This window comes from Vombatus ursinus, unplaced genomic scaffold (genome assembly GCF_900497805.2).
Source record: "Vombatus ursinus unplaced genomic scaffold, bare-nosed wombat genome assembly UNPS02005659.1, whole genome shotgun sequence".
Classification (NCBI taxonomy): domain Eukaryota; kingdom Metazoa; phylum Chordata; class Mammalia; order Diprotodontia; family Vombatidae; genus Vombatus; species Vombatus ursinus.
The window spans coordinates 2117114-2141060 of record NW_020945437.1 but is presented as its reverse complement, the minus strand read 5'-3'; the positions used below and the strand labels follow the sequence as shown (position 1 = coordinate 2141060).

The following is a 23947-nucleotide window of genomic DNA, read 5'->3' as shown; positions in this document are numbered from 1 at the left end:
TGTTTCATAAGAAACTCACACTTAAAAGTACCTACATTCTTCAGTATGCTAAGCTATCTAGGATAATGATTTTCAAGGAATTACAGATCATGTAATTTAAAATTTCTTGAATACTCACCTTGTAACCGTACCACAATAGGTATTTTAATTTCCAAATCCTTTACTGCCATGACTATACCCTGTGCAATAACATCACACCGCATGATTCCTCCAAAAATATTAACTAGAATAGCCAGTACCTGTAAATAAAGTATATTTGGTAAATTAAAATTACAAAAAAAGTGAGCTTTATTTAACCTGCACTTTCCTGGACTGATGAGTGTGTCACAGACCCCACTACATCTGTTCAGTCTTAGACTAGCTTTACATTCTATTCTCATCTTTCTGACATTCACCCTGCCTTGCCACCACACCCTCCAGACTACTGGATCTTGATGTGCACTCTTTTTCTGGACTCTCTGGACCAGAGACCATAATTTAACCCTTTCACAGTTCCTGAACTCCCATCCAAGCAGGAATCCAGAGGGTCTTGAATTGTGAGTACATCACATAGTCTACTATGTATGACCCCAGCTGACTCCAACTGTGTTTCACATTGCACCCCAGTCAATCTTCTTGCCTTGCTAATGTCCCCTTCTTACCCTTTGGCTTTCCAATTCTGTAACCACAATCAAATCAATATTGAAGTTGCTAATCAACTCCACTTTGGTTCCATTGCCATCTCTATATTTCTAACCAAAACACCCCTCCCCAGCCACCACTCCCCTAGGTGCTGTCTCCTCCTGTTAAGACATAAACACCTGAAGAAGAGAGACAGTCTCAACTTTGCATTTGTATCTTTGTTCCGAACATAGTGCTTGGTACATAACACTTTTAATAAGTGTTCTTTCATTCATTAATTTACTGCCTTAAAAGTTATTTCCTACTTTGTTTCCTAATTTGTTTCCCATTACTACTTACAGACCAAAATGACATCCTCTCTATACTTTTCATCATTTGAAATGTATAGGTACATAACCCTTTCTAAAACACAGACTCATGGAGATCTCTCAAATCATCTAGACCAACCCAAAGAAGAACCCTAATAAAAATGGACATCTAGCATGTGCTTAATGGAATAAGCATTTTTAAGTGTCAAATATGCTTAAACACAGGCCCTGTGCTAAGTGCTTTAAAAACATTATCTCAAAACCATTCTGTGAGGTAAATGCTACTATTATTCCCATTTTATAAGAGAGAAAACTGAGGCAGACAGAGGTGAAGTGATTTGCCCTAGGGCACACAATTAATGTGTGAGGCTGGGTTTGAACTCAATTCTCTCTGACTCTAGGCCAAGCGCTCCATACACTGAACCTCCAAGCTATCTCTAGATTATGAGAAATTTACTCCGTAGGCAATCCATTCGTTGGGGAATAGTTCTCTTTGTAATTTCTACACAATGGTACCAGTTCTGCCTCTTGAGGAATTGCAAGACAAGGGTAATGCCTCTTCCATCCTTCAAATACTTGAAAGCAGTCATTTTGTGTCCCCTTATTCTCCCCATTCCCATCCTCAGCCAAGTATCTATTTTCCAGACTAATCTCAAGTTCCTTCAACTGATCTTTGGGAGTTCCTGTGATATAGTAGAGAGACCATAGGACATGCAGTCAGAGAATTTAAGTTCCAGTCCCAGATTTGCCACTTATTACCTATCAAGTCATTTATACCCCTCTGGCCCTCAGTATCATCACTTATTAAAGAAGGAGGTTGAACTAGACAGCTAAGAGACCTTCTAAGAGACCTTCCAGGTCTAAATCTATGATCCTATGTCTTCTAAGAGACCTTCCAGCTCTGAATCTATGCTCCTGTAACATGTATGGCATTTGTTCCTCCTGCTTTCACACCATCCTACTCATCCTCTGGACATGCTCCATCTCGTCCTAAAATTTGGGACCCAAAACAAAACAAGATTCTAGATACAATCTAACCACAATAGAATATGCTTTTGCACACTTCTCTTATCTCTCTGTAATCTCTAGCCCCCACTCTAGTCTTGCCTTCTGAATCTAAGCAAAACAAATCTACCATGACTGCTCTTTAAGTACCATCTGTCATGATTATTGTTGTTCAGTCATCTTTCAGTCGTGTTTAACTCTTTTGTGATTCCATTTGGGTTTTTCTTGGCAAAGATACTGGAGTGGTTTGCCATTTCTTTCTGCAGCTCATTTTACAGATGATGAACTGAGGCAAAGAGGGTTACATGACTTGCCCAGGGTCAGACAGCTAGTAAATGTCTGAGGCCAGATTTGAACTCAGCCTTCCTGACTCCAGGCCTGGCACTCTATCCACTGCATCACCTAGCTGCTCCGATGATACCCTATGAGGTAAACTTTCTCAATTCTTTCAATCAATCATCATACAGCATACTATTATTTCACTTTCTCACCATTCTAGTTGCCCTCTTCAGAATATCCTCTAGCTAGACTACATGTTTCCTAATACGTAGTACCCTAAACTGAATACAGTGCTTCAAACAACAAAAATCACATTTAAGAATCCTAACATTTATACCCTGGTGCCCTTTTCCCCCATGGAAACAAGTTTCTAAAATTATAAGGAAGGTCAAACAGGTATTTATGATTTGACACGAAGATACTTGATTTACACATAACTTTTCAGGAATATTTTTATGTGCTAAGCAAGGTCAAGTTGAATTAGTAAGACATTTTATAATAAACCTATATTCCCTTAATCAAAAAAGGAATTTAGATCAACATAACAACTGAATTACTTTATATATGTTATCTTATTTGAAAGTACTTTATATATGAAAGTACTTTATATGTTATCTTATTTGATTCTCATAACTTGTGAATTAAGTGACTAGCAGAGGATTAAACTCAGGCATTCCTGACTCCAAGTCTAATACTATCCACTGTACCACCTAGCTATCATATAACACAGCCAGTGTCACCCACAAAATTGTGTTTAACCAACTTTACAATGAAAAATACAAACACACACACACACATACATCCCAATTGCAATTTATAAATAACTTTATAACCTACTCCAGTCCTTATGACTGTGCATTCATATACAGGATATGCTGAAAATGAAGTATGTGTATGGTCTAAATTTTAATGAATGTATATTTATGGATTGCAGTTCTACTTTTTTCAACTTTGCATTGTTTTGTATACATCACTCATTTCAATTCTTTTCATGGGGGAAAGGGGCAGTGTACCCTGTTGTCAAGAGAGGTAGTGTAGCATATGGTAGAACCTGGATTCGAATTCTTAGTTGATGACTTAGTTGCTGACTCTAGAAAAGTCACTTCACCTGTGTGCATCTGATAATTCCCCAAGATTTATCTACTAAGTCACAGAGGAACTAGATGATATGCATTCCCACATAGTTCCTCACAGTAACAAACTAACAGGTCCTCTGTTCAAATTGAAGAGATTTCTTTACTTGGGAACTTTCTTGACAAATACCTGAAAAGGTTCCTAAATTCATCATTTAAACTTTAGCTACTCCTCACAGCTTTGTGTCACTTGCAATTTTGACAAGCATGTCATATATGTCATTATCTAAGTCACTTTAAAAAAAAAGTTTAACAACATGTGATCAAGGACAGATCCTTGGGGTCCTCCAATTAAGACCTCCTATCTATCTTGACACCAACCTGTTTAAAACTACTTTTTAGATCTAAGTCTACTATCATTCAACTGACATCTCTCCATCTTGTCCATAAGAATAACTACACCACTCCCTTGAGCTATCTATCTAGTTAGTAACCCTGTCAAACAAGGGCAATGAGACTAGTCTGATGTGATCTGGTCTTCATAAAGCCATGCAAGTTTTTTGAGATCACTATTCCTTTTCTAGGTGCACGCTAACCATCCCTTTAATAATGGGTTCTAAAATTTTACCAGGAATCAAAGTCAAAATCACTGGCCTATAATAATGATGTTGGTTCTAATCTTTCCAGTTTGAACATCATTCTCCTCAGAAAAGACAAAAGCAAAATAAGTCAAATACTTCTGCCAATTATCACCTCTTAATGATACATCATCTTCACAAGATTGAGTCTGTTTCTGACCTTCTTGCTCCAAGTATAACTTAATAAAAATTTTAGTAGTCTAAGTTCATTTTGATAGTAGGTTCACTGCATTCTTCTGAATTTTCCTTGAGTCCTTTCTTCCACCTTTTTAATACTTCTTTTAAAAACAACTCATCAGTGACATCACTGTGTAACTATGTTCATTGATTTAGTAATTTATTAGTAAGTGCTTCACAAAAGATGCCTGTGCCTTTCCCATTTCTTTGGAGTTATTTTCAACTATCCATTTAGAAATTTTTTAAGCATTTTCCATCTCCCGTGAGCCATATTCCATTTCAGAGTCTCTGTTCATCTGCCTATATCTACCTTTTTCTCTCAATTTTTTTTTTTTTTGCAGTGTTACCTCGATGTCTAGAGACTCAGTCTATGATTCCCTTCATTTTCTATTAGGGATTCCAATATGACACAGTCATTTTTTCCCAAAGTTAGGAGAACATCACAAAATTTGTTAGTCAGAATTATGTCTCCAGAACTAAATATCAGTCCTCCTTGTTGCTTCTTTAACTTTCTCCAAGTAACTATCAGCAAGGCAAGTGCTTATCAGATGCTCTGCTTTTAGAAAAATTATATTTTTGGTAGAAGTAGCTTTCTTAGTCCTTTTCCCTCCCCCATTATTACCTCCCAAACAAACAATAAATATAAGATTATTTACTTTCTAGAATGGTCCTAATTAAAGACAAAAGGACGAACCACATGACATTCTATGGTCCTTTAAATTAATTCTTTCCTAAGGGCCTTTCAACTTTTCTTTTTTCTAATAGCTTATGACATGTTCTACAGAAGTCAAAGTATAACTTTTTCTTTTTCAAATGTAACAAATAAAACACTAACAGAGAAAAATCATTCACTGTTACCTTTAATATGCTACTGGGAAAAGGTGAGAGGTGTTTTAAAATGAGAATAGTCTCATTTTCCAGGATTAATTTTTTCAAAAGTCAAGATTCCAAATTTAGCCAAAATTTAAATTAGTTTAATCATATCTGCTAAGAAAAAAAGTCATTCTTTGATTCCACTATTTAAATTATGAAACATGGTCCTATTCTTACCTTTTTATCTGAAGTTATAAGTTTAAATGCTTGTGTCACTTGATCAACTGTAGCACCACCTCCAACATCAAGAAAATTGGCTGGAGTGCCACCATGAAGTTTTATTATATCCATTGTGGCCATAGCCAAACCAGCACCATTTACTGTTAAAGGCAGGGGGAAAGGATAGTTTTACAAGTCATTTAAACAAAAATTATATATTAGCCAATCAGATACAATATATGTACAGTACCTAAACACCCAATGTTTCCATCTAAGCCTATATAGTTAAGATCTGCCTTAGCTGCTTCTTTGTCTCTTTCATCTTCCTGAGTCCAGTCTTGCAGGTCAAAGATTTTCTTTTGACGATAATATGAGTTAGAATCAAAATTGATCTTCGCATCCATACACAGCACTTAAAAGGAAGAATAATGAAACCGTGATCTTAACTTTGAGTCAAAGACAAATGATTTCCAACATTATTCCTGTTCTATATGATCAAATATTCTTTAGTTAGGAAAAGGTATCTTCTCTCATTACTTTACTAACAACACAGACTTCAATTTTATCCTTATTGATAGAGTTATGGTCAAGGACTGACAAACTAAGCTTCTTTTTAGGCAACATCCCTAGTCTGCCATTGGCTCCACCTCACAACCCCATCTCAACTCAAACACATATGAATTAAAGTTCAGCAGGCAAGTGATCCTGAAATACAAACCAGCTACATTCACAACCAGATAAAAGTCAGGAATTATGATGTGGCCATATAAATAAGTAATAGTTTTGATGGAATAATTTATGCATACACTAACTCTGTGCTTTCAGAACATCACCACGAAAATAAGTATAGTGGCCAATGCCTTCATTTGTGCAAGTTTTCAAGCAACTAATCCAATAATATACATATAATAAATGAGAACTTCAATCAATACAGACAGTAAATATACTCCCAAAATGGTGTATGTTACACTGAATTTTTCCAAAATGAGTCACTTAAGTAAAGGAGTCCTATGGTGATTTTTCTTATGGCCGAAATAACTGTTCTCTCTCCAGAAGTACTGCACAAACATGTTTATTAAAGTATTTTAATACCTATTTTGTAGATAAACTGCCACGAACCTGCAAACTTTCCTATTCGATAGTCCGTACTCACATACTGACAGTTTGAAGTCTGTAAGGGACTTTAGTCCCCCTGGATCACCTCCTTGTCATGCTAGAAAGGCTTGCATATAGCCCAATGGAACTATGAGCTATGCCTGCTGGGATACCCAAGACAGACAGGTTAGTGAGGAGTTCTGACAAAAGGTGATCCACTGGAGGAATGACAAACCATTCCAATAACCAAGATAATTCATAGACCGTATTAAAATGATAAAAAGATGACATTTAAAGAGGAACCCATTAGATTTAAGGGATTCGATCTGGTAGATAAAGTGCCTGAAGAACTACGGAGAGAGGTTCACAACAGGGAGCAACAACAAAAAACATTCCAAAGAAAAAGAAGAGCAAGAAAGCAAAATGACTGTCTGATGAGGCTTTGCAAATAGCTCAGTAAAGAAGGAAAGAAAAAGGAAAAGGAGAAAGGGAAAAAGATACAGCTGAAACTATAACTGAAAGCAGAATTCCAGAGAATAGCAAAGAGAGATAAGGTTTTCTTAATGAGCAATGTGAAGAAATAGAAAAAAGTAACAGAATGAGAAAGACAAGAGATCTCTTCAAGAAAACTGGAGATACCAAGTGAATATTTCATGCAAAAATGGGCATGATAAAAGACAAAAATGGTAGGGATTAAACAGGAGCAGAAAAGATTAAAAAGAAGTGGTAATAATATATAAAATAACTATACAAAAAAGATCTTAACATCAATGATAAACACAATTGCTTTGTTACTGATCTAGAGCCAGGTATCCTAAAGCAGGGTGGGGAAACTGTGGCCTCAACGCAGCAGGTTCCAAGTCAAGTGGGCCTTAGGAAGAAGTATTGCTAACAATAAGGCAAATGGAGGTGATGGAATTCCTTTTTTTAGTGAGACAATTGAGGTTAAGTGACTTGCCCAGAGTCACACGGCTAGTGAGTGTTATGTGTCTGAGGCCATATTTGAACTCAGGTCCTCCTGACTCCAGAGCCAGTGCTCTATCCACTGCACCACCTAGCTGCCCCAAGGTGATGGAATTCCAGTTAAACTATTTAAAACCCTAAAAGATAATGCTGTTAAAGTACTGTACTCAATATGCCAGCAAATTTGGAAAACACAACAGAGGCCACTGGATTGGAAAAGATCAGTTTACCTCCCAATCCTAAAGAAGGGCAATGCCAAAGAATGTTCAAAATATTGAACAATTGTGCTCATTTCACATGCCAGCAAGGTTATGCTTAAGATTCTGTAAGCTAGGCTTCAGTAACATGTGAACTGAGAATTACCAGAAGAGCAGGCTGGTTTTCAAAGAGGCAGAGGGACCAAATTGCCAACATTTGCTAGATTATGGAGAAAACAAGGGAGTTCCAGAAAAATATCTACTTCTGCTTATGGATCACAATAAAATGTTGGTAAGACTTCAACAAGATGGGATTACCAGATCATCTTGTCTCCTTAGGAACCTGTATGTGGGCCAAGAAGCAACAGTTAGAACCAACCACGATTGGTTTAAGATTGAAAAAAGGAGCACAATCAGACTGTATTTTGTCACCTTATCTACTTAACTTATATGCAGAGTACATCATGTGAAATGCCAGCCTGGATGAACTAAAAGCTGGAATTAAGGTTGCTAGGAGAAATATCTACCATCTCAGATATGTAGATGATACCACTCCAATGGCAGAAAGTGAAGAGGAATTAAGAAGCCTTTTGATGAGGGTGACAGAAAAGTATAAAATCTGATTTGAAGTTTAACATCAAAAAAATTAAGATCTTGGCAATTGGTCCCATTACTTCCTGGCAAATAGAGGGAGAAGAAATGGAAGCAGTGTCAGATTTTATATTCTTGGACTCAAAGATCACTGCAGATGGTGACTGCAACCATGAAATTAAAAGACACTTGCTCCTTGGAAGGAAAGCTATGGCAAATCTGGACAGCACACTAAAAAGCAGAGACATCACTTTGCCGACAAAGGTCCATATAGTCAAAACTATGGTTTTTCCAGTAGCAATGTATAGCTGTGAGAGTTGGACTATAAGGAAAACCAAGCACTGCAGAACTGACACTTTCAAAATGTGGTACTGGATAAGACTTTTGAGAGTCCCTTGGACAAGAAGGAGATCCAATCAGTCAATACTTAAAGAAATTAATTCAGGCTATTCACTGGGAAGTCAAATATTGAAGGTGAAGCTTAAATACTCTGGCCACATAATGAGAAGACAGGACTCACTGGAAAAGATCGTGATGGTGAAAAAGACTGAAATCAAAAGGAAAGGAGGATGGGAGAAGAGAGATGGGAAGATAGTATGACGGAAACAATGAACATGAACTTGGACAAACTTCGAGGGATAGTGAAGGACAGAAGGACCTGGTATGCTCTGGTCCATGGGATCACAAAGAGTCCGACAAAACCGAATGACTGAACAACAACAAACAAGAGATTTTAGAGAAAATAAAGACAGTATAAATGAATTCACTCGTGCAGTTTTAAGCATATTAATAAGGCCAAAGGGGGAATTTGAAATCTATTCAAAAAGTCTAGAGAGAAGTAAGCAATCTTAAATATAGCTTCCATTTCCACAGAACAATGTGAAAGCAAACCACAAAAACCCAAAAAACAAAAATCTTTATCCTTTTTCCTCTATTTCATCATTGTCATTAGTTTTGGAAGCCTAATATGTATAGTGAGAAGAAGCAGTAGCACAGTCGGTCCACGCCAGGAAAATCTAGGTTCAAATCCCACTTCTGACACCTATTGGCCATGTGACTCTTGGAAAAAAGGGTAACATAATTAACTTCTCACTACCAAAAGTAACTCTTTAAAATTATAATTTGCTGAGAAGGTGCCAAACTGCATTAGGAGAGGGAATTTCCTTTTCTTGGAGTTGCCTGCAACAATGAAATCACAGGTCCAATTCCTAACTCTATCCTATTAGGTATATGGTGTTATGCTAGGATGGATAAAGTCTTACCAGAACTCAAAAGACCACATAAATACCCATAAATAATACCATCCCCACCTTCTACAACACTTTGTAAAAGCATAAGCAATGCCCTGTGAGACAAGTATCAAACTTATACACCAATGCCCTCATAATTATGTTAGCATTTTAATCAAAAAGATGAGTAATAAGAAGTCAAAAATCACAAGCTTTCTTCCAAATCAGTATTAACAAACAGTCATAATTCCCTCTAACATCTAACTTCTATTTTACTCACTCTCAACATGTGCACTATCCCCCATGCCTATACTTGAGGTATCTGTTTTAACAAATAGCCTTAATGTTTCTTTCTGTATCATTACTCTGCTTTAAAATTATGAGTCAAAAGTTAAGAATACTTAATTCAAGTTACTGAGTGTAATGTTAGACATGTGTGTGTGTGCATATATAAAGATAACACTTAATAAATACTTTTAATGATAAAAGAAGATACGTTACCACCTCCATCCGCATCTTCTACCATTGGATTTATTTCTACCATGGTTGCATCATATTTCAAAAATAGTTCATACAACTTGATCATGTTCTCTGCTGCTGAATCCACAAGACTTGAAGGAAATCCCATATTCCGTGCAAGCTGAATCAACACATAGCACAAGTTTTTTCTTCTAATTTGTTAACATATAGTCAATACATTTTAACAGTAGAAAGTTATTTTGCAGTGGTACAAATTTAGAGCAAAACATTTTAAAGTATTTTTAAAGTTTCTGAATTACAAAAGAATTTTGGTAAAAGTATTTAAGTGAGTAAGGCAGTAATTACAGCAAAGTGGAAGGAGTTCTGGATTTAGAGTTCGAGGACCTGAGTCCAAATCTAGGCTGTCCTACTGTTTGACTATGGGCAAATCACTTCACTTCTCTGTCCTTCAGTTTCCTCAACTGTAAAATGGAGGTGGTTGGACTAAATCTCTAAGGCCTCCACTACCTCTAAATTATGAGAATATGGAAATGTTCGTTAAAGGAAAGATACTTTAGGATACTCTGAAAAAAATAAACTGTTCAATCTGTACATAAAAGGATAATTCAATCTGTTATAAAATCAGGCTCTTAAATGATATTCCAAAATAATCATTAAGTCAATTTACTTAAGAATGTAATAGACATGAGCTAGAATTATATTTTGTGAGGTATCACAAAGACTGAATATCAGTACACTGATCTCTACCATCCTGTCAGGTGCTAATATTCTATGATTCTACAGTTCAATGCAGAATAAGTGAACAGCTGAAACTATCATATTACCCACCCCTAACAGTAATAAATTATTTCCTTTTCAAGATTCTCTTAGTAAACACATCAATGTAGAACTCAGACTTAATGTTTAAATGAAACTTGATATTAAGTCATGGAAAATCATGGAAAGCAAATGAGAACTCAAATTACATTTAGCAGAATCATTAAAGGCTAATTATCTGCAGAGAAACCTTTTACACTTATTTTGACATATCACTCATTTAAAGCACAATCTGGCTATGACAAGAATTTCAAGGTTTAAGTTTTATTAATAGCTATGTCACACGAACTAATAACCACATTGCATACGTTTAAGTTGCTATGCCTGTTCTCCAAAAAATAGCAAAGTTATGAAAACCAACTTTTCCTTTCAAGTTGTTTGGATTCTGACATTTTGTGGAGTGTAATGAAAAAAAAAAATAAGATTCCTACAACAAACATGCTACACACACACACACACACACACACACACACACACACACACAAATATGAGTTTTGTCCCCTTCAAAGTAGTTACCTTGGGAAGCTAGACACTTATTCTAACAATATTCCTACAGATCAAAACATTTTTGAAACTCCTTTGATATTGCCTACTATAGCACATATTTTTAAATATTTTCAAAAAGTAGCAAATCTTTATCATTTGAGGATAGATATTCTTGAAAACAGCAAAAAGTTGTTTATAATCAAATCTGGTAGGCAAGGTAGTTAATCAAGCTGGGTAATAGCACTTTTGGTCAAAATCTACTTCTCACAAAGTACAGTAGGAGCCAAAGCATTGACAAAGCAAATATGCCAACCACTGGGCCACAGTTTACTCCTTTTTTTTCTCAAATGCTTCTGAATTGTTATATTATAGGTCTGAGATTGTTTGAATTTACAAGTTGAGGTCTATAAGAACAATGACAATGATGCCAAAAAAATTGTTAACAATCCACAACAAAACAGTCTAGGGTAAAGAGGATGGTACCTCATCACTAAAAAAGGATGTTAAATATTTAATAAAGCAAACAGAATGGAGGAGTACAGTGAAAAGATATTCTCTAAACATTATACTCCAAAATTACTATGACCTGCCTCCATTTTACAAATCCCTATTTCGGACCCCACTCAATCTATTCATCTTGTATAAACTATTAAAAAACATCTCATGGCAATGATTTTTCTCTCCCATGTTTCATATCTCCATGATAATGACAGTGCTTTCCACAGATAGGAATCCTAACCCCACTCTAGTCTGTGGCTTCCACATCCCAATAAAAGTCAATCAACACTGCAGGGTGGTGTGGTGCCAAAAGTACTGGAGCACAAAGTCAGATAACCTGGGCTCAAGAACTGATATTTACCACCTATTTGTCCTCTGGACAGTTATAGCCTCTTTGTGCCTCTATTTATTCATCTGAAAACTGAGGAAAATAACATCTGCCCTGCTTTCCTGAAGTGGCTGTTGTACAAGCTTGGCACCAAAGTACAGATTTGAAAAGAAACCTCTCCTCATTCCTTTGCATAAATAGGGGTCTGAATCAATAGGTCTGAATCACTGCTTATCATGTTAGACTTGTTCAATATGTTCATGAGTTTTACTGAACTTTTTTCTTCCTTCCTCTTCTGCTTTCATTCTTAAAAAAATTTTTTGGTTATAAAGGATGGAGAGGGAAATGAGAAGGAAAAGGGAAATCTAGGTGATGTGAAAACAAAAGAAATCAGTAGAAATCTATTTTTAAAAGAGGCTATTGTATCAAATGAGAAAATATATGAAAGAACTCTACAAGTGCACAGCACTATGCAAATGCAAAGTATTTTATTTACGTGTGATTCTGAATCATAGTTCCTTGGATTTCAGGTTTCTGTTTTCTACTGCTGACTTTGAATTTTGTCCTAGGTCACAAAGGAAGTACCATGTTTCATCACCTGCTACCAATTTCTTCAAAAATATGGAATAACGTGGAGCTTTCTTTTAAATATCAGAAGAAATGTCAAGTCTTCATTATTCAATATCATCACTCCCAAGGGTGGCACAATATTCACAGAATATGTGAAGGTTTCTCTTTAGTCTATTCTTTTAACTAAATTTAACCATTAATATCAGCCATAATTCTGGAAGCTTGTCTTTTATTTGAATAAAAAGGCTAAAATGTCATAGACATTTCACTTTTGAAAATAAACTCTTAGAATTATTTGAACATTTTCATTAGTGATACATGGAATTTAATAACTACTTTGTTCATTGTCATGGTTATTACCCTTACCATCTTGTAACCTTTTATGAAAATCAGAAATTCTAGCTCTCAACAGTATTTCATCCCCATTGAGTTTCTTTTCATAGGTCAATTGCATATTTAATTTCATACAATATTTGATATTAATCTTCTGTTCTAACTAAATGGTCAACTCATTTTTATACTGACACAAAACAATATGTACTTCTATACTTTATAGCTGCCACTACAAAATATTCCTATCATAGTTTGATTTGTGTTGTGATACATTCATGCAATGATCAATTCTCTTCAACTTCAATAGACAAAATGAAAATAGTCTCAAGGTCTTATAATCACACCTCAAATGAACAACTGTTCTGAACCTATGAGATTAGTGAAAAGCAAAGTCAACAGATTAAGGACTAGCGTTGAAGGCACGAAGACTGGATTTGAGTCCTACTTCTAAACCACACAGTCGTGTTACATCACACTTTGCTTTGTGTAAATTTTTTAAAATATTTACAAAAGTTTCTCAAATTGCAGGACTGAGAAAAAGTCTTGAAGCAATTTACCCTGGCAGCTTGTTCCTTTTTGATGCCTTCAATGATATCAATAGGTTCTTTAAATATTGCTTCAGGATTCTCTGCTGCAACATCCTCAATGTTGACACCACCTTGAGAGCTTCCAATCAACACAGGACCCTAGGTAAAACACAAGAATCAGATCTTTAGCTCACTCAACAGGATCTGTGCTATATGCAGTCCCAGATTGCTAAATGGATACAAGGGGGCAAAGAAAATATTAAACCTGCCCTCAAGAAACAGAGAAGGAATATACCTATTGAAGTAACTAAAGAATATTATGCAACATAATGTATCTTCCAAAATATATCACATAGGGGGAAGCTAGGTGGCGCAGTGGATAGAGCACCAGCCCTGGAGTCAGGAGGACCTGAGTTCAAATCCAGCCTCAGACACATATCACTCACTAGCTGTGTGACCCTGGGCAAGTCACTTAACCCCAACTGCCTCACCAAAAAAACAAAAACAAAAACAAACAAAATATATCACATAAGCTGAATACTGAATATATACATGCTAAATCTATATACTGGAATAAACAGATGTAGCTATGTTCAGTCAAGGAAGTTCACCTAGAATAGTTGCTTCTGAGCTAGGTTTTCAATAAGGATGACTAGCAGATGAGAGGGGTTAGAAAGTATATGCCAATGACAATTTGTTAGCCTTTGTACTTCAGATTTTATTTTAAAATGCTGTGTCTTATACAAGGAGAAAAACAGTAAGTAACCAGAATTTTCAGTTCATCATTCTGTATGCTTACTTCTAAACAAGTTATCTGTTCTGTTGCACTAGTTTATTGTTAACTTTTCATAGAATGATAAAGAAATACTTGTACAGCAAAGAATTCTGATCAAGGTTGTAAATGTTAGTCACAATATTTTCATATTATTGGTTACATTTAAAGTTTCCTTATAATAAATCACTTTTATAGTAAAAAAAAAAAAAGTATATGAAAAGTATTTATGAAGACATCCTAGAGAGGCATATGGTCTTAAGCAAAGAATGCTGGATTTGGAATCTGACGAGCTATGTTTAAGTGAGAGCTAGCTTTACTACTTACAACCTGTGTGATCTTAAACAAGTCACATTACCTCCGTGGACCTCTGCTTCCTGCCATATAAAACATGGAGACAGGGAGGACAAAAGCTGGACTTTATCATCTCCAAGACACCCTCCAACACCAAGTCTGTGATTCATATGACAAACCGAGAATAAATTCAAAAAAGAAAGTAAACACTGACATAGGATAATTACATATTCTGCAGTACTTCAGCGATGAACTTATTTCCCTAATACACTGCATGCGTCTCTCAGGAGTGGTCCCTAACTTACACACGTCCCCTTCACACCAAGGGTGACCCCAGACAAGCGACCCACTGACCACAGAAATTTCTCTCTCTCAGAGCTCCACCCCTTGAGACTGTCGCCCAAATCATCGCCCTCCTTTGAAGGGCTCTGCAATGTCCCAGGGCTCGACGCAGTCGAAACAGCGTCAGAGGCAAACAGGCTCATCTGGAAGGTCTCACCAGTCAGAGAGAATCCTTCTATCATTCGAAGCCAGTGCCGAACAGACTCTATGACAGGAGCAAACACCGGTTTTCTGCCTCACTTGACATCAATGATCGAGGGTCAAAGTTGTCTCTGTTGTTACATCTTTGAAGAACCTTGGGAGATCCATCGGCATCATTTGGATCAGAGACATAGAACTGTAAGGGACCTCCGAAGTCATCTAGTTCATCTGGTCCTTCACTTCACAGATGAGGGAACTGAGGTCCAGAGAAGTAATAGGACTTGCCCAAGGTCACACATACAGTTAGGTAGCAGAGACAGCATCTGAACCCAGATACACTAACTCCAAATCTCTAATTCTTTCTACTATGCCTTTAAGGTGGTGTTCTGTTCTATTCAATCAAAATATTTTTATAGGCAGCAAACAGAAAGTATAGTGTTATCTTGATGTTCCTACATCTTTCAGTGAATTGTGATGGTCAAGATGTAGCCTGCTATAGAATATAATCTATGAAAGCCTCTTTGTTCCCTTTTCATACCTTCAAGAATGCTCTTAATTCATGTGTAGATTATTCTTACAAAATTTATTTATAGATGAGAAGGTAGGCAATAATATGCTCTGGTAATAAGATACAAGAGTTTGTTCTTTTCTACCTCTTTGGTGTCTTCCCCTCTTTCAAAAACCTTGAGAATTGAACTCCCCAAAACCCTCAAAATAATATCACCTCTACTAAGGACCTTCTGCATATATTTAATCTATCTGCTTTTCCCATCTCTGTTTTCTTTTGTACCATTTCTACGTGGGGCACATCCAGGACTCAAATGTCAAAACGTGGTGACTCTACTGTCATCGTTGGATAAAAATGACTGTGATGTCATTTCCCACTTTTATCTATTTCTTTCTTTCCAATTTCATCTTTAAACATCCCCAGAATGGCTTTGGTTAATTGGGTCTCTCAGCAAGCTTTCTAACTGCATGAGTGATTATGTCCACCAGCAATTTTTATCCTTCCAACAAACCCTATAGTTAGATCAACTGATTTTGAAGCTGTGTCTCTGGTTCCTCAAAATCCTAGACTTGGTGAGCACAATATCTTTAAAAAATAACAAACGGGGCAGGTAGGTGGTGCAGTGGATGGAGCACCGGGTCTGAAGTCAGGAGAACCTGAATTCAACTCTGGCCTCAAACACATAACACTCACTAGCTGTGTGACTCTGGGCAAGTCACTTAATCCCACCTGCCTGAACAAAAAACAAAAAAAAACAAAACCAACAACAACAAACCTATAACTGAAAGAGTTCCATTGAATTTCTAGTTCTCAAAATAAATAAATACTTCAAAAAAAAAAAAGTTAAAAGGGGCAGCTAGGTGGCGCAGTGGATAGAGCACCAGCCCTGAAGTCAGGAGTACCTGAGTTCAAATTCGGCCTCTGACCAAACACTTCACACTTACTAGCTGTGTGACCCTGGGCAAGTCACTTAACCCCAATTGCCTAAAATAAATAAATAAATAAATAAATAAATGAATCTTTGAGATTATTTTGGCCTTTTCTCACTGCAGTGTTGCCTTTGAAATAGTTGTATATGATTTTCTAGATTTTCCCCTACTGAATGTGAGGCAGATATAATTGTGCAACATTATCTTGAAACAAATCTGAACTTGTCCCAAAAATATCTAAATCCACTCAGTTTCTGGATACACATATTAATAAAACCTACCTACATCCAGACCAGCTAAAACTAGAAGTACTAATATAGCAATGGCTATAACAATGACGTAGCAATATAATAGCACATAATCATTCCAAAACATTAAATGGCCTGGGATCTAGAGGGAAAGATCTATTATTACCATATCATCACAAGGCAAACTCAGTGGGATCTTCCTACTTGGGAAAGCTCAGGAGATGAGGCTAACCTTGAACATGAAGCTGAAATGGACCTGGGAACTCTCCAACTTATGATGAAAACTCCACGAAGTCTTTCAAAAAACCCAAAACTGCAGAAGCAGATACCTCAAATGAATTGGCCAAGAAGAGCAAAGAAGTGTTCAGGAAAGAGATGTCCCAGTTCATCGTGCAGTGCCTGAATCCTGACTGCAAAGTGGGGAGGATAACCACAACTGAAGACTTCAAGCATCTAGCCTGCAAGCTGACTCACGGTGTCATGAACAAGGAGCTGAAATACTGTAAGAACCCTGAAGACTTGGAGTGCAATGAGAATGTGAAACACAAAACAAAGGAGTACATCAAAAAGTACATGCAGAAGTTTGGGACAGTTTACAAACCCAAAGAAGACGCAGGCTTAGAATAAACTTAATGAGTCAGCAAAGATGATTTAGAGTGGGAAGACAAAAAAAAAAGCTAACTCAATAAGAGAAGTCCATGGGCCCTTCCAACCCATTCCCCACAACCTTGTCTGGGCTGTTGCCAGTGATGACTCTTGGCACTTGAACCATAAGAGTCATGCAGAGCAAAGAAACCATATTCCATTTAAGACAAAACAAGGCCACAGGCAATATGCTATTGGGGTAGGTGTGCCAAGACCGTAAGGGAACTGGAAGAGAGGCTATTCCCCTCAATCTCCTAGGCCTGACCCCCATTCTCTAATATGGGTCTCCTACTTGGCAGTGCTGTTAGTGTACTGACCCATGTGCACCCCCCCCTTTCTCCCCACCCCACGTGCCGGGGAACCTGTATTATATTTTAACACATATGTAAATATATTGATAAATATTAAAAAAAAAAATTAAATGGATTTGTTTGGGTATCTCCAAGATCACTGAAGATAGAACACGCAAAAAGTGCAGGTTCAGGCAGAAGAAAGTCTTTAAAGAGATTTCATTTTAAAAATTACTAAATAACATGTAGTAAAATGATAATTCCATAAAGGCTTTTATATACTTTTAGTAGGGTTTTACTACCATCTAGTGTTATGCTTGAGAAAATATTTCACAGTACAAAATGAAAATAAAAATGTAGGATCTGAGAGCTAAAGAGACCATAGTGAGCAACTAGTTTGCCTCCTTCCTTTTTACAAATGAGGAAATTAAGGCCCAGAAAAATTGCCCATGGTGACAATAAGTGAAAGAGCTAAGATTCAAACTAAGATTTCCCAACTCGCAGCTAGGTGGCACAGTGGATAGAGCACCGGCTCTGGATTCAGGAGGAACCCGAGTTCAAATCCGGCCTTAGACACGTAACACTTACCAGCTGTGTGACTCTGGGAAAGTCACTTAACCCCAACTGCCTTGCAAAAAAAAAAAAAAAATTTCCCAACTCCAAAATTTTTTCCATTCCCCTGGTAGAAACAGAATAAATTCAAGTTCTCACTCCAAATATAAGGCTCCTACCACTAAACCATGCTGTACTCACAGAACATCTCAAATTCTCACTCTACACGTATCCCATCTGGGATTCCCCAATCTTTGCAGGGGACTCAGATGAGCTCAATGACTTATTCTAGACTCAAAAAAGGCTGTATACATTACAAATAAGCAATTGCTAGAATTAAAACATAACTAGAGATTAGAATAGTTAGGTAAAATTATAATAAAAATAAGGACTCCATATAACAAAGCTATATTCACATCCTTCTCCTGTTCAACAAACTTTCAATTGCCTACTAAAGTTCAAATTCCTTACCCTAACATTCAAGGCCTTTCACAACCTAGATCCACCTCCTTTTCAGCCTTCCCTTACACATTCTTCTTTATATACACTATTCTCTAGGCAACCCAGATTTGGTTTGTATGTGAACGAGTCTATGTGAGAGAAGACAGAAAAGGAAGGTTGGAACAACGTTGTGAAAAGTCTTGGAGTAAGGAATTTGGACTTTTATTTCATAAGCAATAGTGAGTTACTGATGGTTTTTTAAAAGAAAATGTGAAAATACTTGTTATTAAGAATTCCTCTTTGAGTTAAACAGTCAAGTCAAATCAACAAATACTTATTAAGCACTTACTATGTGCCAGTCACTTAGTGCTAAACGCTAGGGATACAAATACAAGCAAAAAGACAACCCCTGCCCTGAAGAAGTTTAGATCCTAAGGAGAAGACAACACATAAAAGGGAGCTGGGGTGGGGTGAGAGGTACTTGTGACAGGCAAGTAGATGGCACAGTGGACAGAGCACTGGACTTCGAGTCAGCAAGGCCTAAGCTTGAATCATGTCTTAGACACTTATTAGTTATGAGGGCCTGGGCAAGTCACTTAAGCACTCTGCCTCAGTTTCCACATCTGTAAAATGCAGGTAATAACAGATCAAGGTTACTGTGAGGATAAAGTGAAGTAATATTTACTAAGTGTTTTCAAACCTTAAAGTGCTATATAAATGCTAAACTATTATGATTATCATCGTTATCATTGTGAAGGACATAGTGGCAAAATTAATAGAATAAAGAATAGCTGATGTAGCTCATTTCTCAAAATGGAGGTAACAAGGTACTCACCAATGGGAGAACTGAAAGTAACTTAACTACTTATTTGGCTACATTAAATTTTCTACAGCAACTAATGATTTACACAAATCCTCTTTGGTATTGTAAAACTGAAACAGTATTTTTAACCAAAAAAAAAAAAAAGCTAGTTTTTACACAGATAAATATACAGGGTCAAGCAATAGCCTTCAAAACTAAGTACACACTGCAAATGATTAGAGGAACACAATTAGCATATAAAACATGTTAATTCTGTTCTCAAATACCACAGGTTCATAGAATATTATAAGAGATCTTAAAAATAATTTAGCACAACTCCCTCAATTTATATACTTATAAACGATGTCACACTGTACTCTACAGGTACTATTAGCACTTCTGACTAAGTGAAGAATATAGCCTAGGTCTTTATTTCTGTTGTCCTGTCCTAGAGAAGCAGATATCCTTCAGTTTCTCTCACCTTTTTCCACCTGAAATATCCCAATCATCTTCAATAGAAAAATTCACTTAAAATTTCTAAGTTCCCAACCAAACACAAAAAGATCTGAAATCCTGAAAGAAAAAATAGGTGGTATGGTGTGTGTAAGATACTTCCTCTCTTTCTTCTCAAAAGCATGAAGTATTTATTTGTAAATTCATTATATAATCACTTGATTCATGTCCTGTTACAGACTGGGAATGTAATTTCTAGCATTATATTAGCCATAACAAAACACCACAACAAAATAGGTATCCAATGGAATTCACTGTAATGGAATTCTACCTAGGGCTGTCTTTTCATCACCTTGTACAGTAAATTAGCTTATTTAAAATTAGTGGAATCATGATATAAACAATACAATAATAGTATTCTATTTTAAGAGAGCAATCTGATCCACATAAAAGGATTTTCTATCTAAACATACCAATTACAACGTAAAAGCATTATGTGTATAATTACTTACTTGAAAAGTCCTTTCCATTGTTATTGCAAAGTAGTATTCTCTCCGAGGATATCTGCGCTCACAGACTAACACATTATTGCATATTCTGCCCTTTTCTCCTGTTTGCTTGGTAAACAGCTTCTTCCCAATCATTTGTGCAGAAACAGCTTTTGCTTCTTCTGGACTGAAAAAAGAAAACATTTTCAAACATCATAACCCTTCTCTAAAAGGTTGATACTGATCATATTACAATAAAAAAGTCATGTAACATTATAAATCTCTTATATAATATTTAAGTCTCATAATTTCAATTATTTAATAACACTGATAACTTTTTTTTCTGAAACATGTCTGACATTTATGACAGACTTACGAAAAAACTATCTTCACTCCACCTTTGAGGCCACTCTCAAATGTTCCTTTTCCTCTACCGCCAGCTAAAACTTGTGCCTTTATCACGATGTCATTAGAACCTAAAAGGAAAAACAATCATCAAAAATGAAGTTTAGGCTTAGATTCTTATAATCGAGCCACTGCTTAGATTCTTAAAATCCAGCCACTGCTCAGATTCTTAAAATTTAGCCACTACTCAGATTTTTTACAATCTAGCCAATAGCTCACAGATGCTCAGACTCCTTAAGAGTCTGCCCAATATGACAGATGCTCTAATAAACCTTATCTTTGGCTGAAAGAAGGCTTGGGTAGAATTCTTTCAGGCAGGACTCATGTGTTTTTGGAGTCCCAGCACCCCTAAACCTCAACATTTTGGTGGCCCATATGGGGAAACTGCCTAACCCCAAGTTCTTCTCCAGCCAAAACTGGAAGGTATGTAAGCCTCCCCTGACCCTCCTTTCTTGCTCTGCAGTTGGGGTCGCTCTCCAAGCACCAAGGCTTGGAGGTGCTTTTCTGGCAGACAGTAATGAGACTGTCTCGCACTTGGCCTGACACTCTCAGGCTCGCAGTCCACTGGGTACACCTTCCCCAGCATAGAGGACAAGGATGGATGCCCTATCCCGGAAGTTTATGCCCAATTCTGTCAATTCTCTTGGCGCTGGGGAATTGGGGAAAACTGCACTTGCCTTTTGGTTCCCTGAGGCTTACTTACTCCCTTCCCTCTACACCACTGAATCCTCCTTCATGGAGGTTACAAGGAAAAGTTAGAACAGTTAAAAATATCTTGGCAGATTCTGGAGTTTTTGTGATTGATCATTAAAGAGTTTTGAAACTCCTCAAAACCCTGGTCACTCCTTTGTCCCACTCCCTTCCCTTGAGTCAAGAGTGTATCTCTCATAGAAGAGAGTTTCACCCTTTACCCCTCACCTTTGATTTCCTCCTCCCCCACCTGGGAAAGGAAGGAGTGGGGAGGAGCAGCAGCTACAGTGTGGGTCCCCCTGGCAATGGCCTTGGGCCCTGGGGCAGCCTTTGCAGGACATCACCCAAGTTCAGCACACCCTGCTCATGGTAAAGAAGCTAGCCTCCAAACTTGGGTAAGCGTGCTCTTTTAAAGTTGTAGTTTTAACTGTTAATGATGAAATGTTGCTTCTCTGTGTAAAGTAATTTGGAAATGCATTTAGCAAAACTGAAGTCACCTGACTGGTAATGGGTTTGTTTCAAGTTTCAAATCGATGAACTTTCTGTTTCAGTAATGTCAAGCAATTTTTCATAATCTGGTTACCGCTAAAATAATTTGGCTAATGTTGGTTATTGTTTTAATGTGTAAACTTGCCAAAAAGCTTGTTTGGGTTTTGTTTTGCTGAGAATTTGCAAGTATATAGAAATAATCTAATGATTGGCTTTTTACACCAGGACAAATTTAAATTTGAGATGTAAATCCTGGAAAAGTTTTTCCTAAACTGTGGTTAGTGAAACTTGCTGTTTGAGGTAAAAAAGGTCATGGTTTTATTTTGAGCTGTCTAATGGATCATAATAATCCATCGATAAATCAATAATCCACCATCTGAAAGAAATGCCACAAGCTACTCAGAGAATGTGACACTGGTAGGATGTAAGCATTGGGAAAAGCTGAGAGGACAATTTTAGCCTCAGTCTAAGATGGGGGACCCTCCTGGCTCAGTTTCCCCATTATGTTCCTTTGAAAGGGAATGTGACCCACCTGGCTATGAGGTGGATTTGATACTGCATGGTTGGAAAACTGAACTATCTGAATCCAAACAGAGCTAAGGATGTTTTATCCTCTCAAAGTTGGGCCCTAAATCTAGTCCCTGCTTTATATCTGTGCTGTGTTTTCCAGACTACAGGCCATTTACCTACAATTGGTGGCAAACATCCAGTACCAGCCAATGTCCCCTCATCATTCCCTGGCTGCAGCCCATGCTCGGTTCCAGTCAACCTCCTTTTTGGGACCCCCTTGAGGCCAGGACAGCTCTATGCCCCTTGCCAGCAGGAAGCAGTTTCAGAAGCCAAGACCTTCACCCCGTACCCCAAAAGAATTTGGGTCCCATTTCTTTGAGAGGGGAATGATGAGGATGGGAGCTAGACCCCAAAAGGAAAAACCCTGGACTTTCCCACAAGGCAAAATCTATTTGCCTGAGGCTATAATCCCATCAACGGGTCTTTCATTATGGCTATACCCAATCTCCCAATTCTGTTACCCTTAATCTAGTCTAACTCTCCATAGTCTTACCTCCCTATGGCCCCCTGCCATTTCCCACCCTTAGTCCTAGCTAGGCTCCGTTGTCCAGGTCCCATGAGTTCAGTTCACCCCAGTTTACTGGCCACTCCCATTCAGATCTCCTTAGACCCCTCCTCCAGTCACCCCAAACTACTTGGCCACTCCTAGATCCCTCCCACAGTCTTTCTGTATATAAGATCCATCTTGTCTCCATTAAGATGCTTAGATTCTTATAATCCAGCCACGGCTCAGATTTTTACAATCTAGCCAATAGCTCAGATGCTCAGACTCCTTAAGAGTCTGCCCAATGACAGATGTTCTAATAAACCTTACCTGTGGCTGAAAAAAAAATGAAGTTTAGGCTAGCAGTATACAAAGTAATACACCTTAGTTATTTAGGATCTATCAAAGAGGCACACTAAAAGTAACACTTCATTTATCTATTTGAGGCAGGCAAGTGGCACAGTGGATAGTGTTGGACTTGGAATCAGGAAGAAATGAGTTCCTCATCTGTAAAATGGGAGTTATAATAGCATCTGCCTCACAGGGTTGTTGATCAAATGAGACATCATGTGTAAAGTACTTTGCAAACCTTAAAGAGCTATATAAATGCTATCATTATTACATTTACTATTATCATCACCTAGTATTATAGAGGAATGGAGTATTCCACATAAGTAAATTTTCCAGAAAACTGAATTTCACACTTCTTTTAAACACCACAGGCTTTATACAGCTTTAATTAAATCTTTTCATAAAAATAAATTCAGGAAGCATGTATTATATGCCTACTCTATGCAAGGCATTGTGCTATATATATATGTGTGTGTCAAAGTTACAAACAAAACAGTTCCTGCCCTCAAGGCATTTATGTTCATCTACAGAAATACTGTACACTAGATATACTATCATATTAAATAAAATTAGTTAATATAGATAAAGTACTTTAAAGCCTTAAAGAGCTATATAAACGTTAGCTATTAGCTATTATTAGTATATTATGCATTTACCTGCCTTCTTAAATAAAGCATACTACACATAATTTTAACATTTATTAATGATTCAAGAGATCATAATGAACAATTACTAACAGTAACAGAATGGTATCATTGGAAGCTACTAGGGTTGTCTGCCTTTGTATTAAATGGTCCCAGAATGCCA

General features: G+C 37.1%; 1 protein-coding gene across 1 annotated transcript in view; it reads right to left on the bottom strand.

Moving 5' to 3' along the window:
* SUCLA2 (succinate-CoA ligase ADP-forming beta subunit) overlaps nt 1–23947 on the bottom strand; it is a 53004-nt gene that overhangs the window by 2976 nt on the left and 26081 nt on the right. The window contains exons 3-9 of the mRNA XM_027848322.1: nt 20528–20627; nt 20176–20338; nt 13277–13405; nt 9710–9848; nt 5384–5545; nt 5152–5294; nt 119–239 (exon numbers count right to left, since the gene is read on the bottom strand). Coding sequence (XP_027704123.1) covers nt 119–239; nt 5152–5294; nt 5384–5545; nt 9710–9848; nt 13277–13405; nt 20176–20338; nt 20528–20627 — 957 coding nt within the window. The remainder of the gene's footprint in view (nt 1–118; nt 240–5151; nt 5295–5383; nt 5546–9709; nt 9849–13276; nt 13406–20175; nt 20339–20527; nt 20628–23947) is intronic.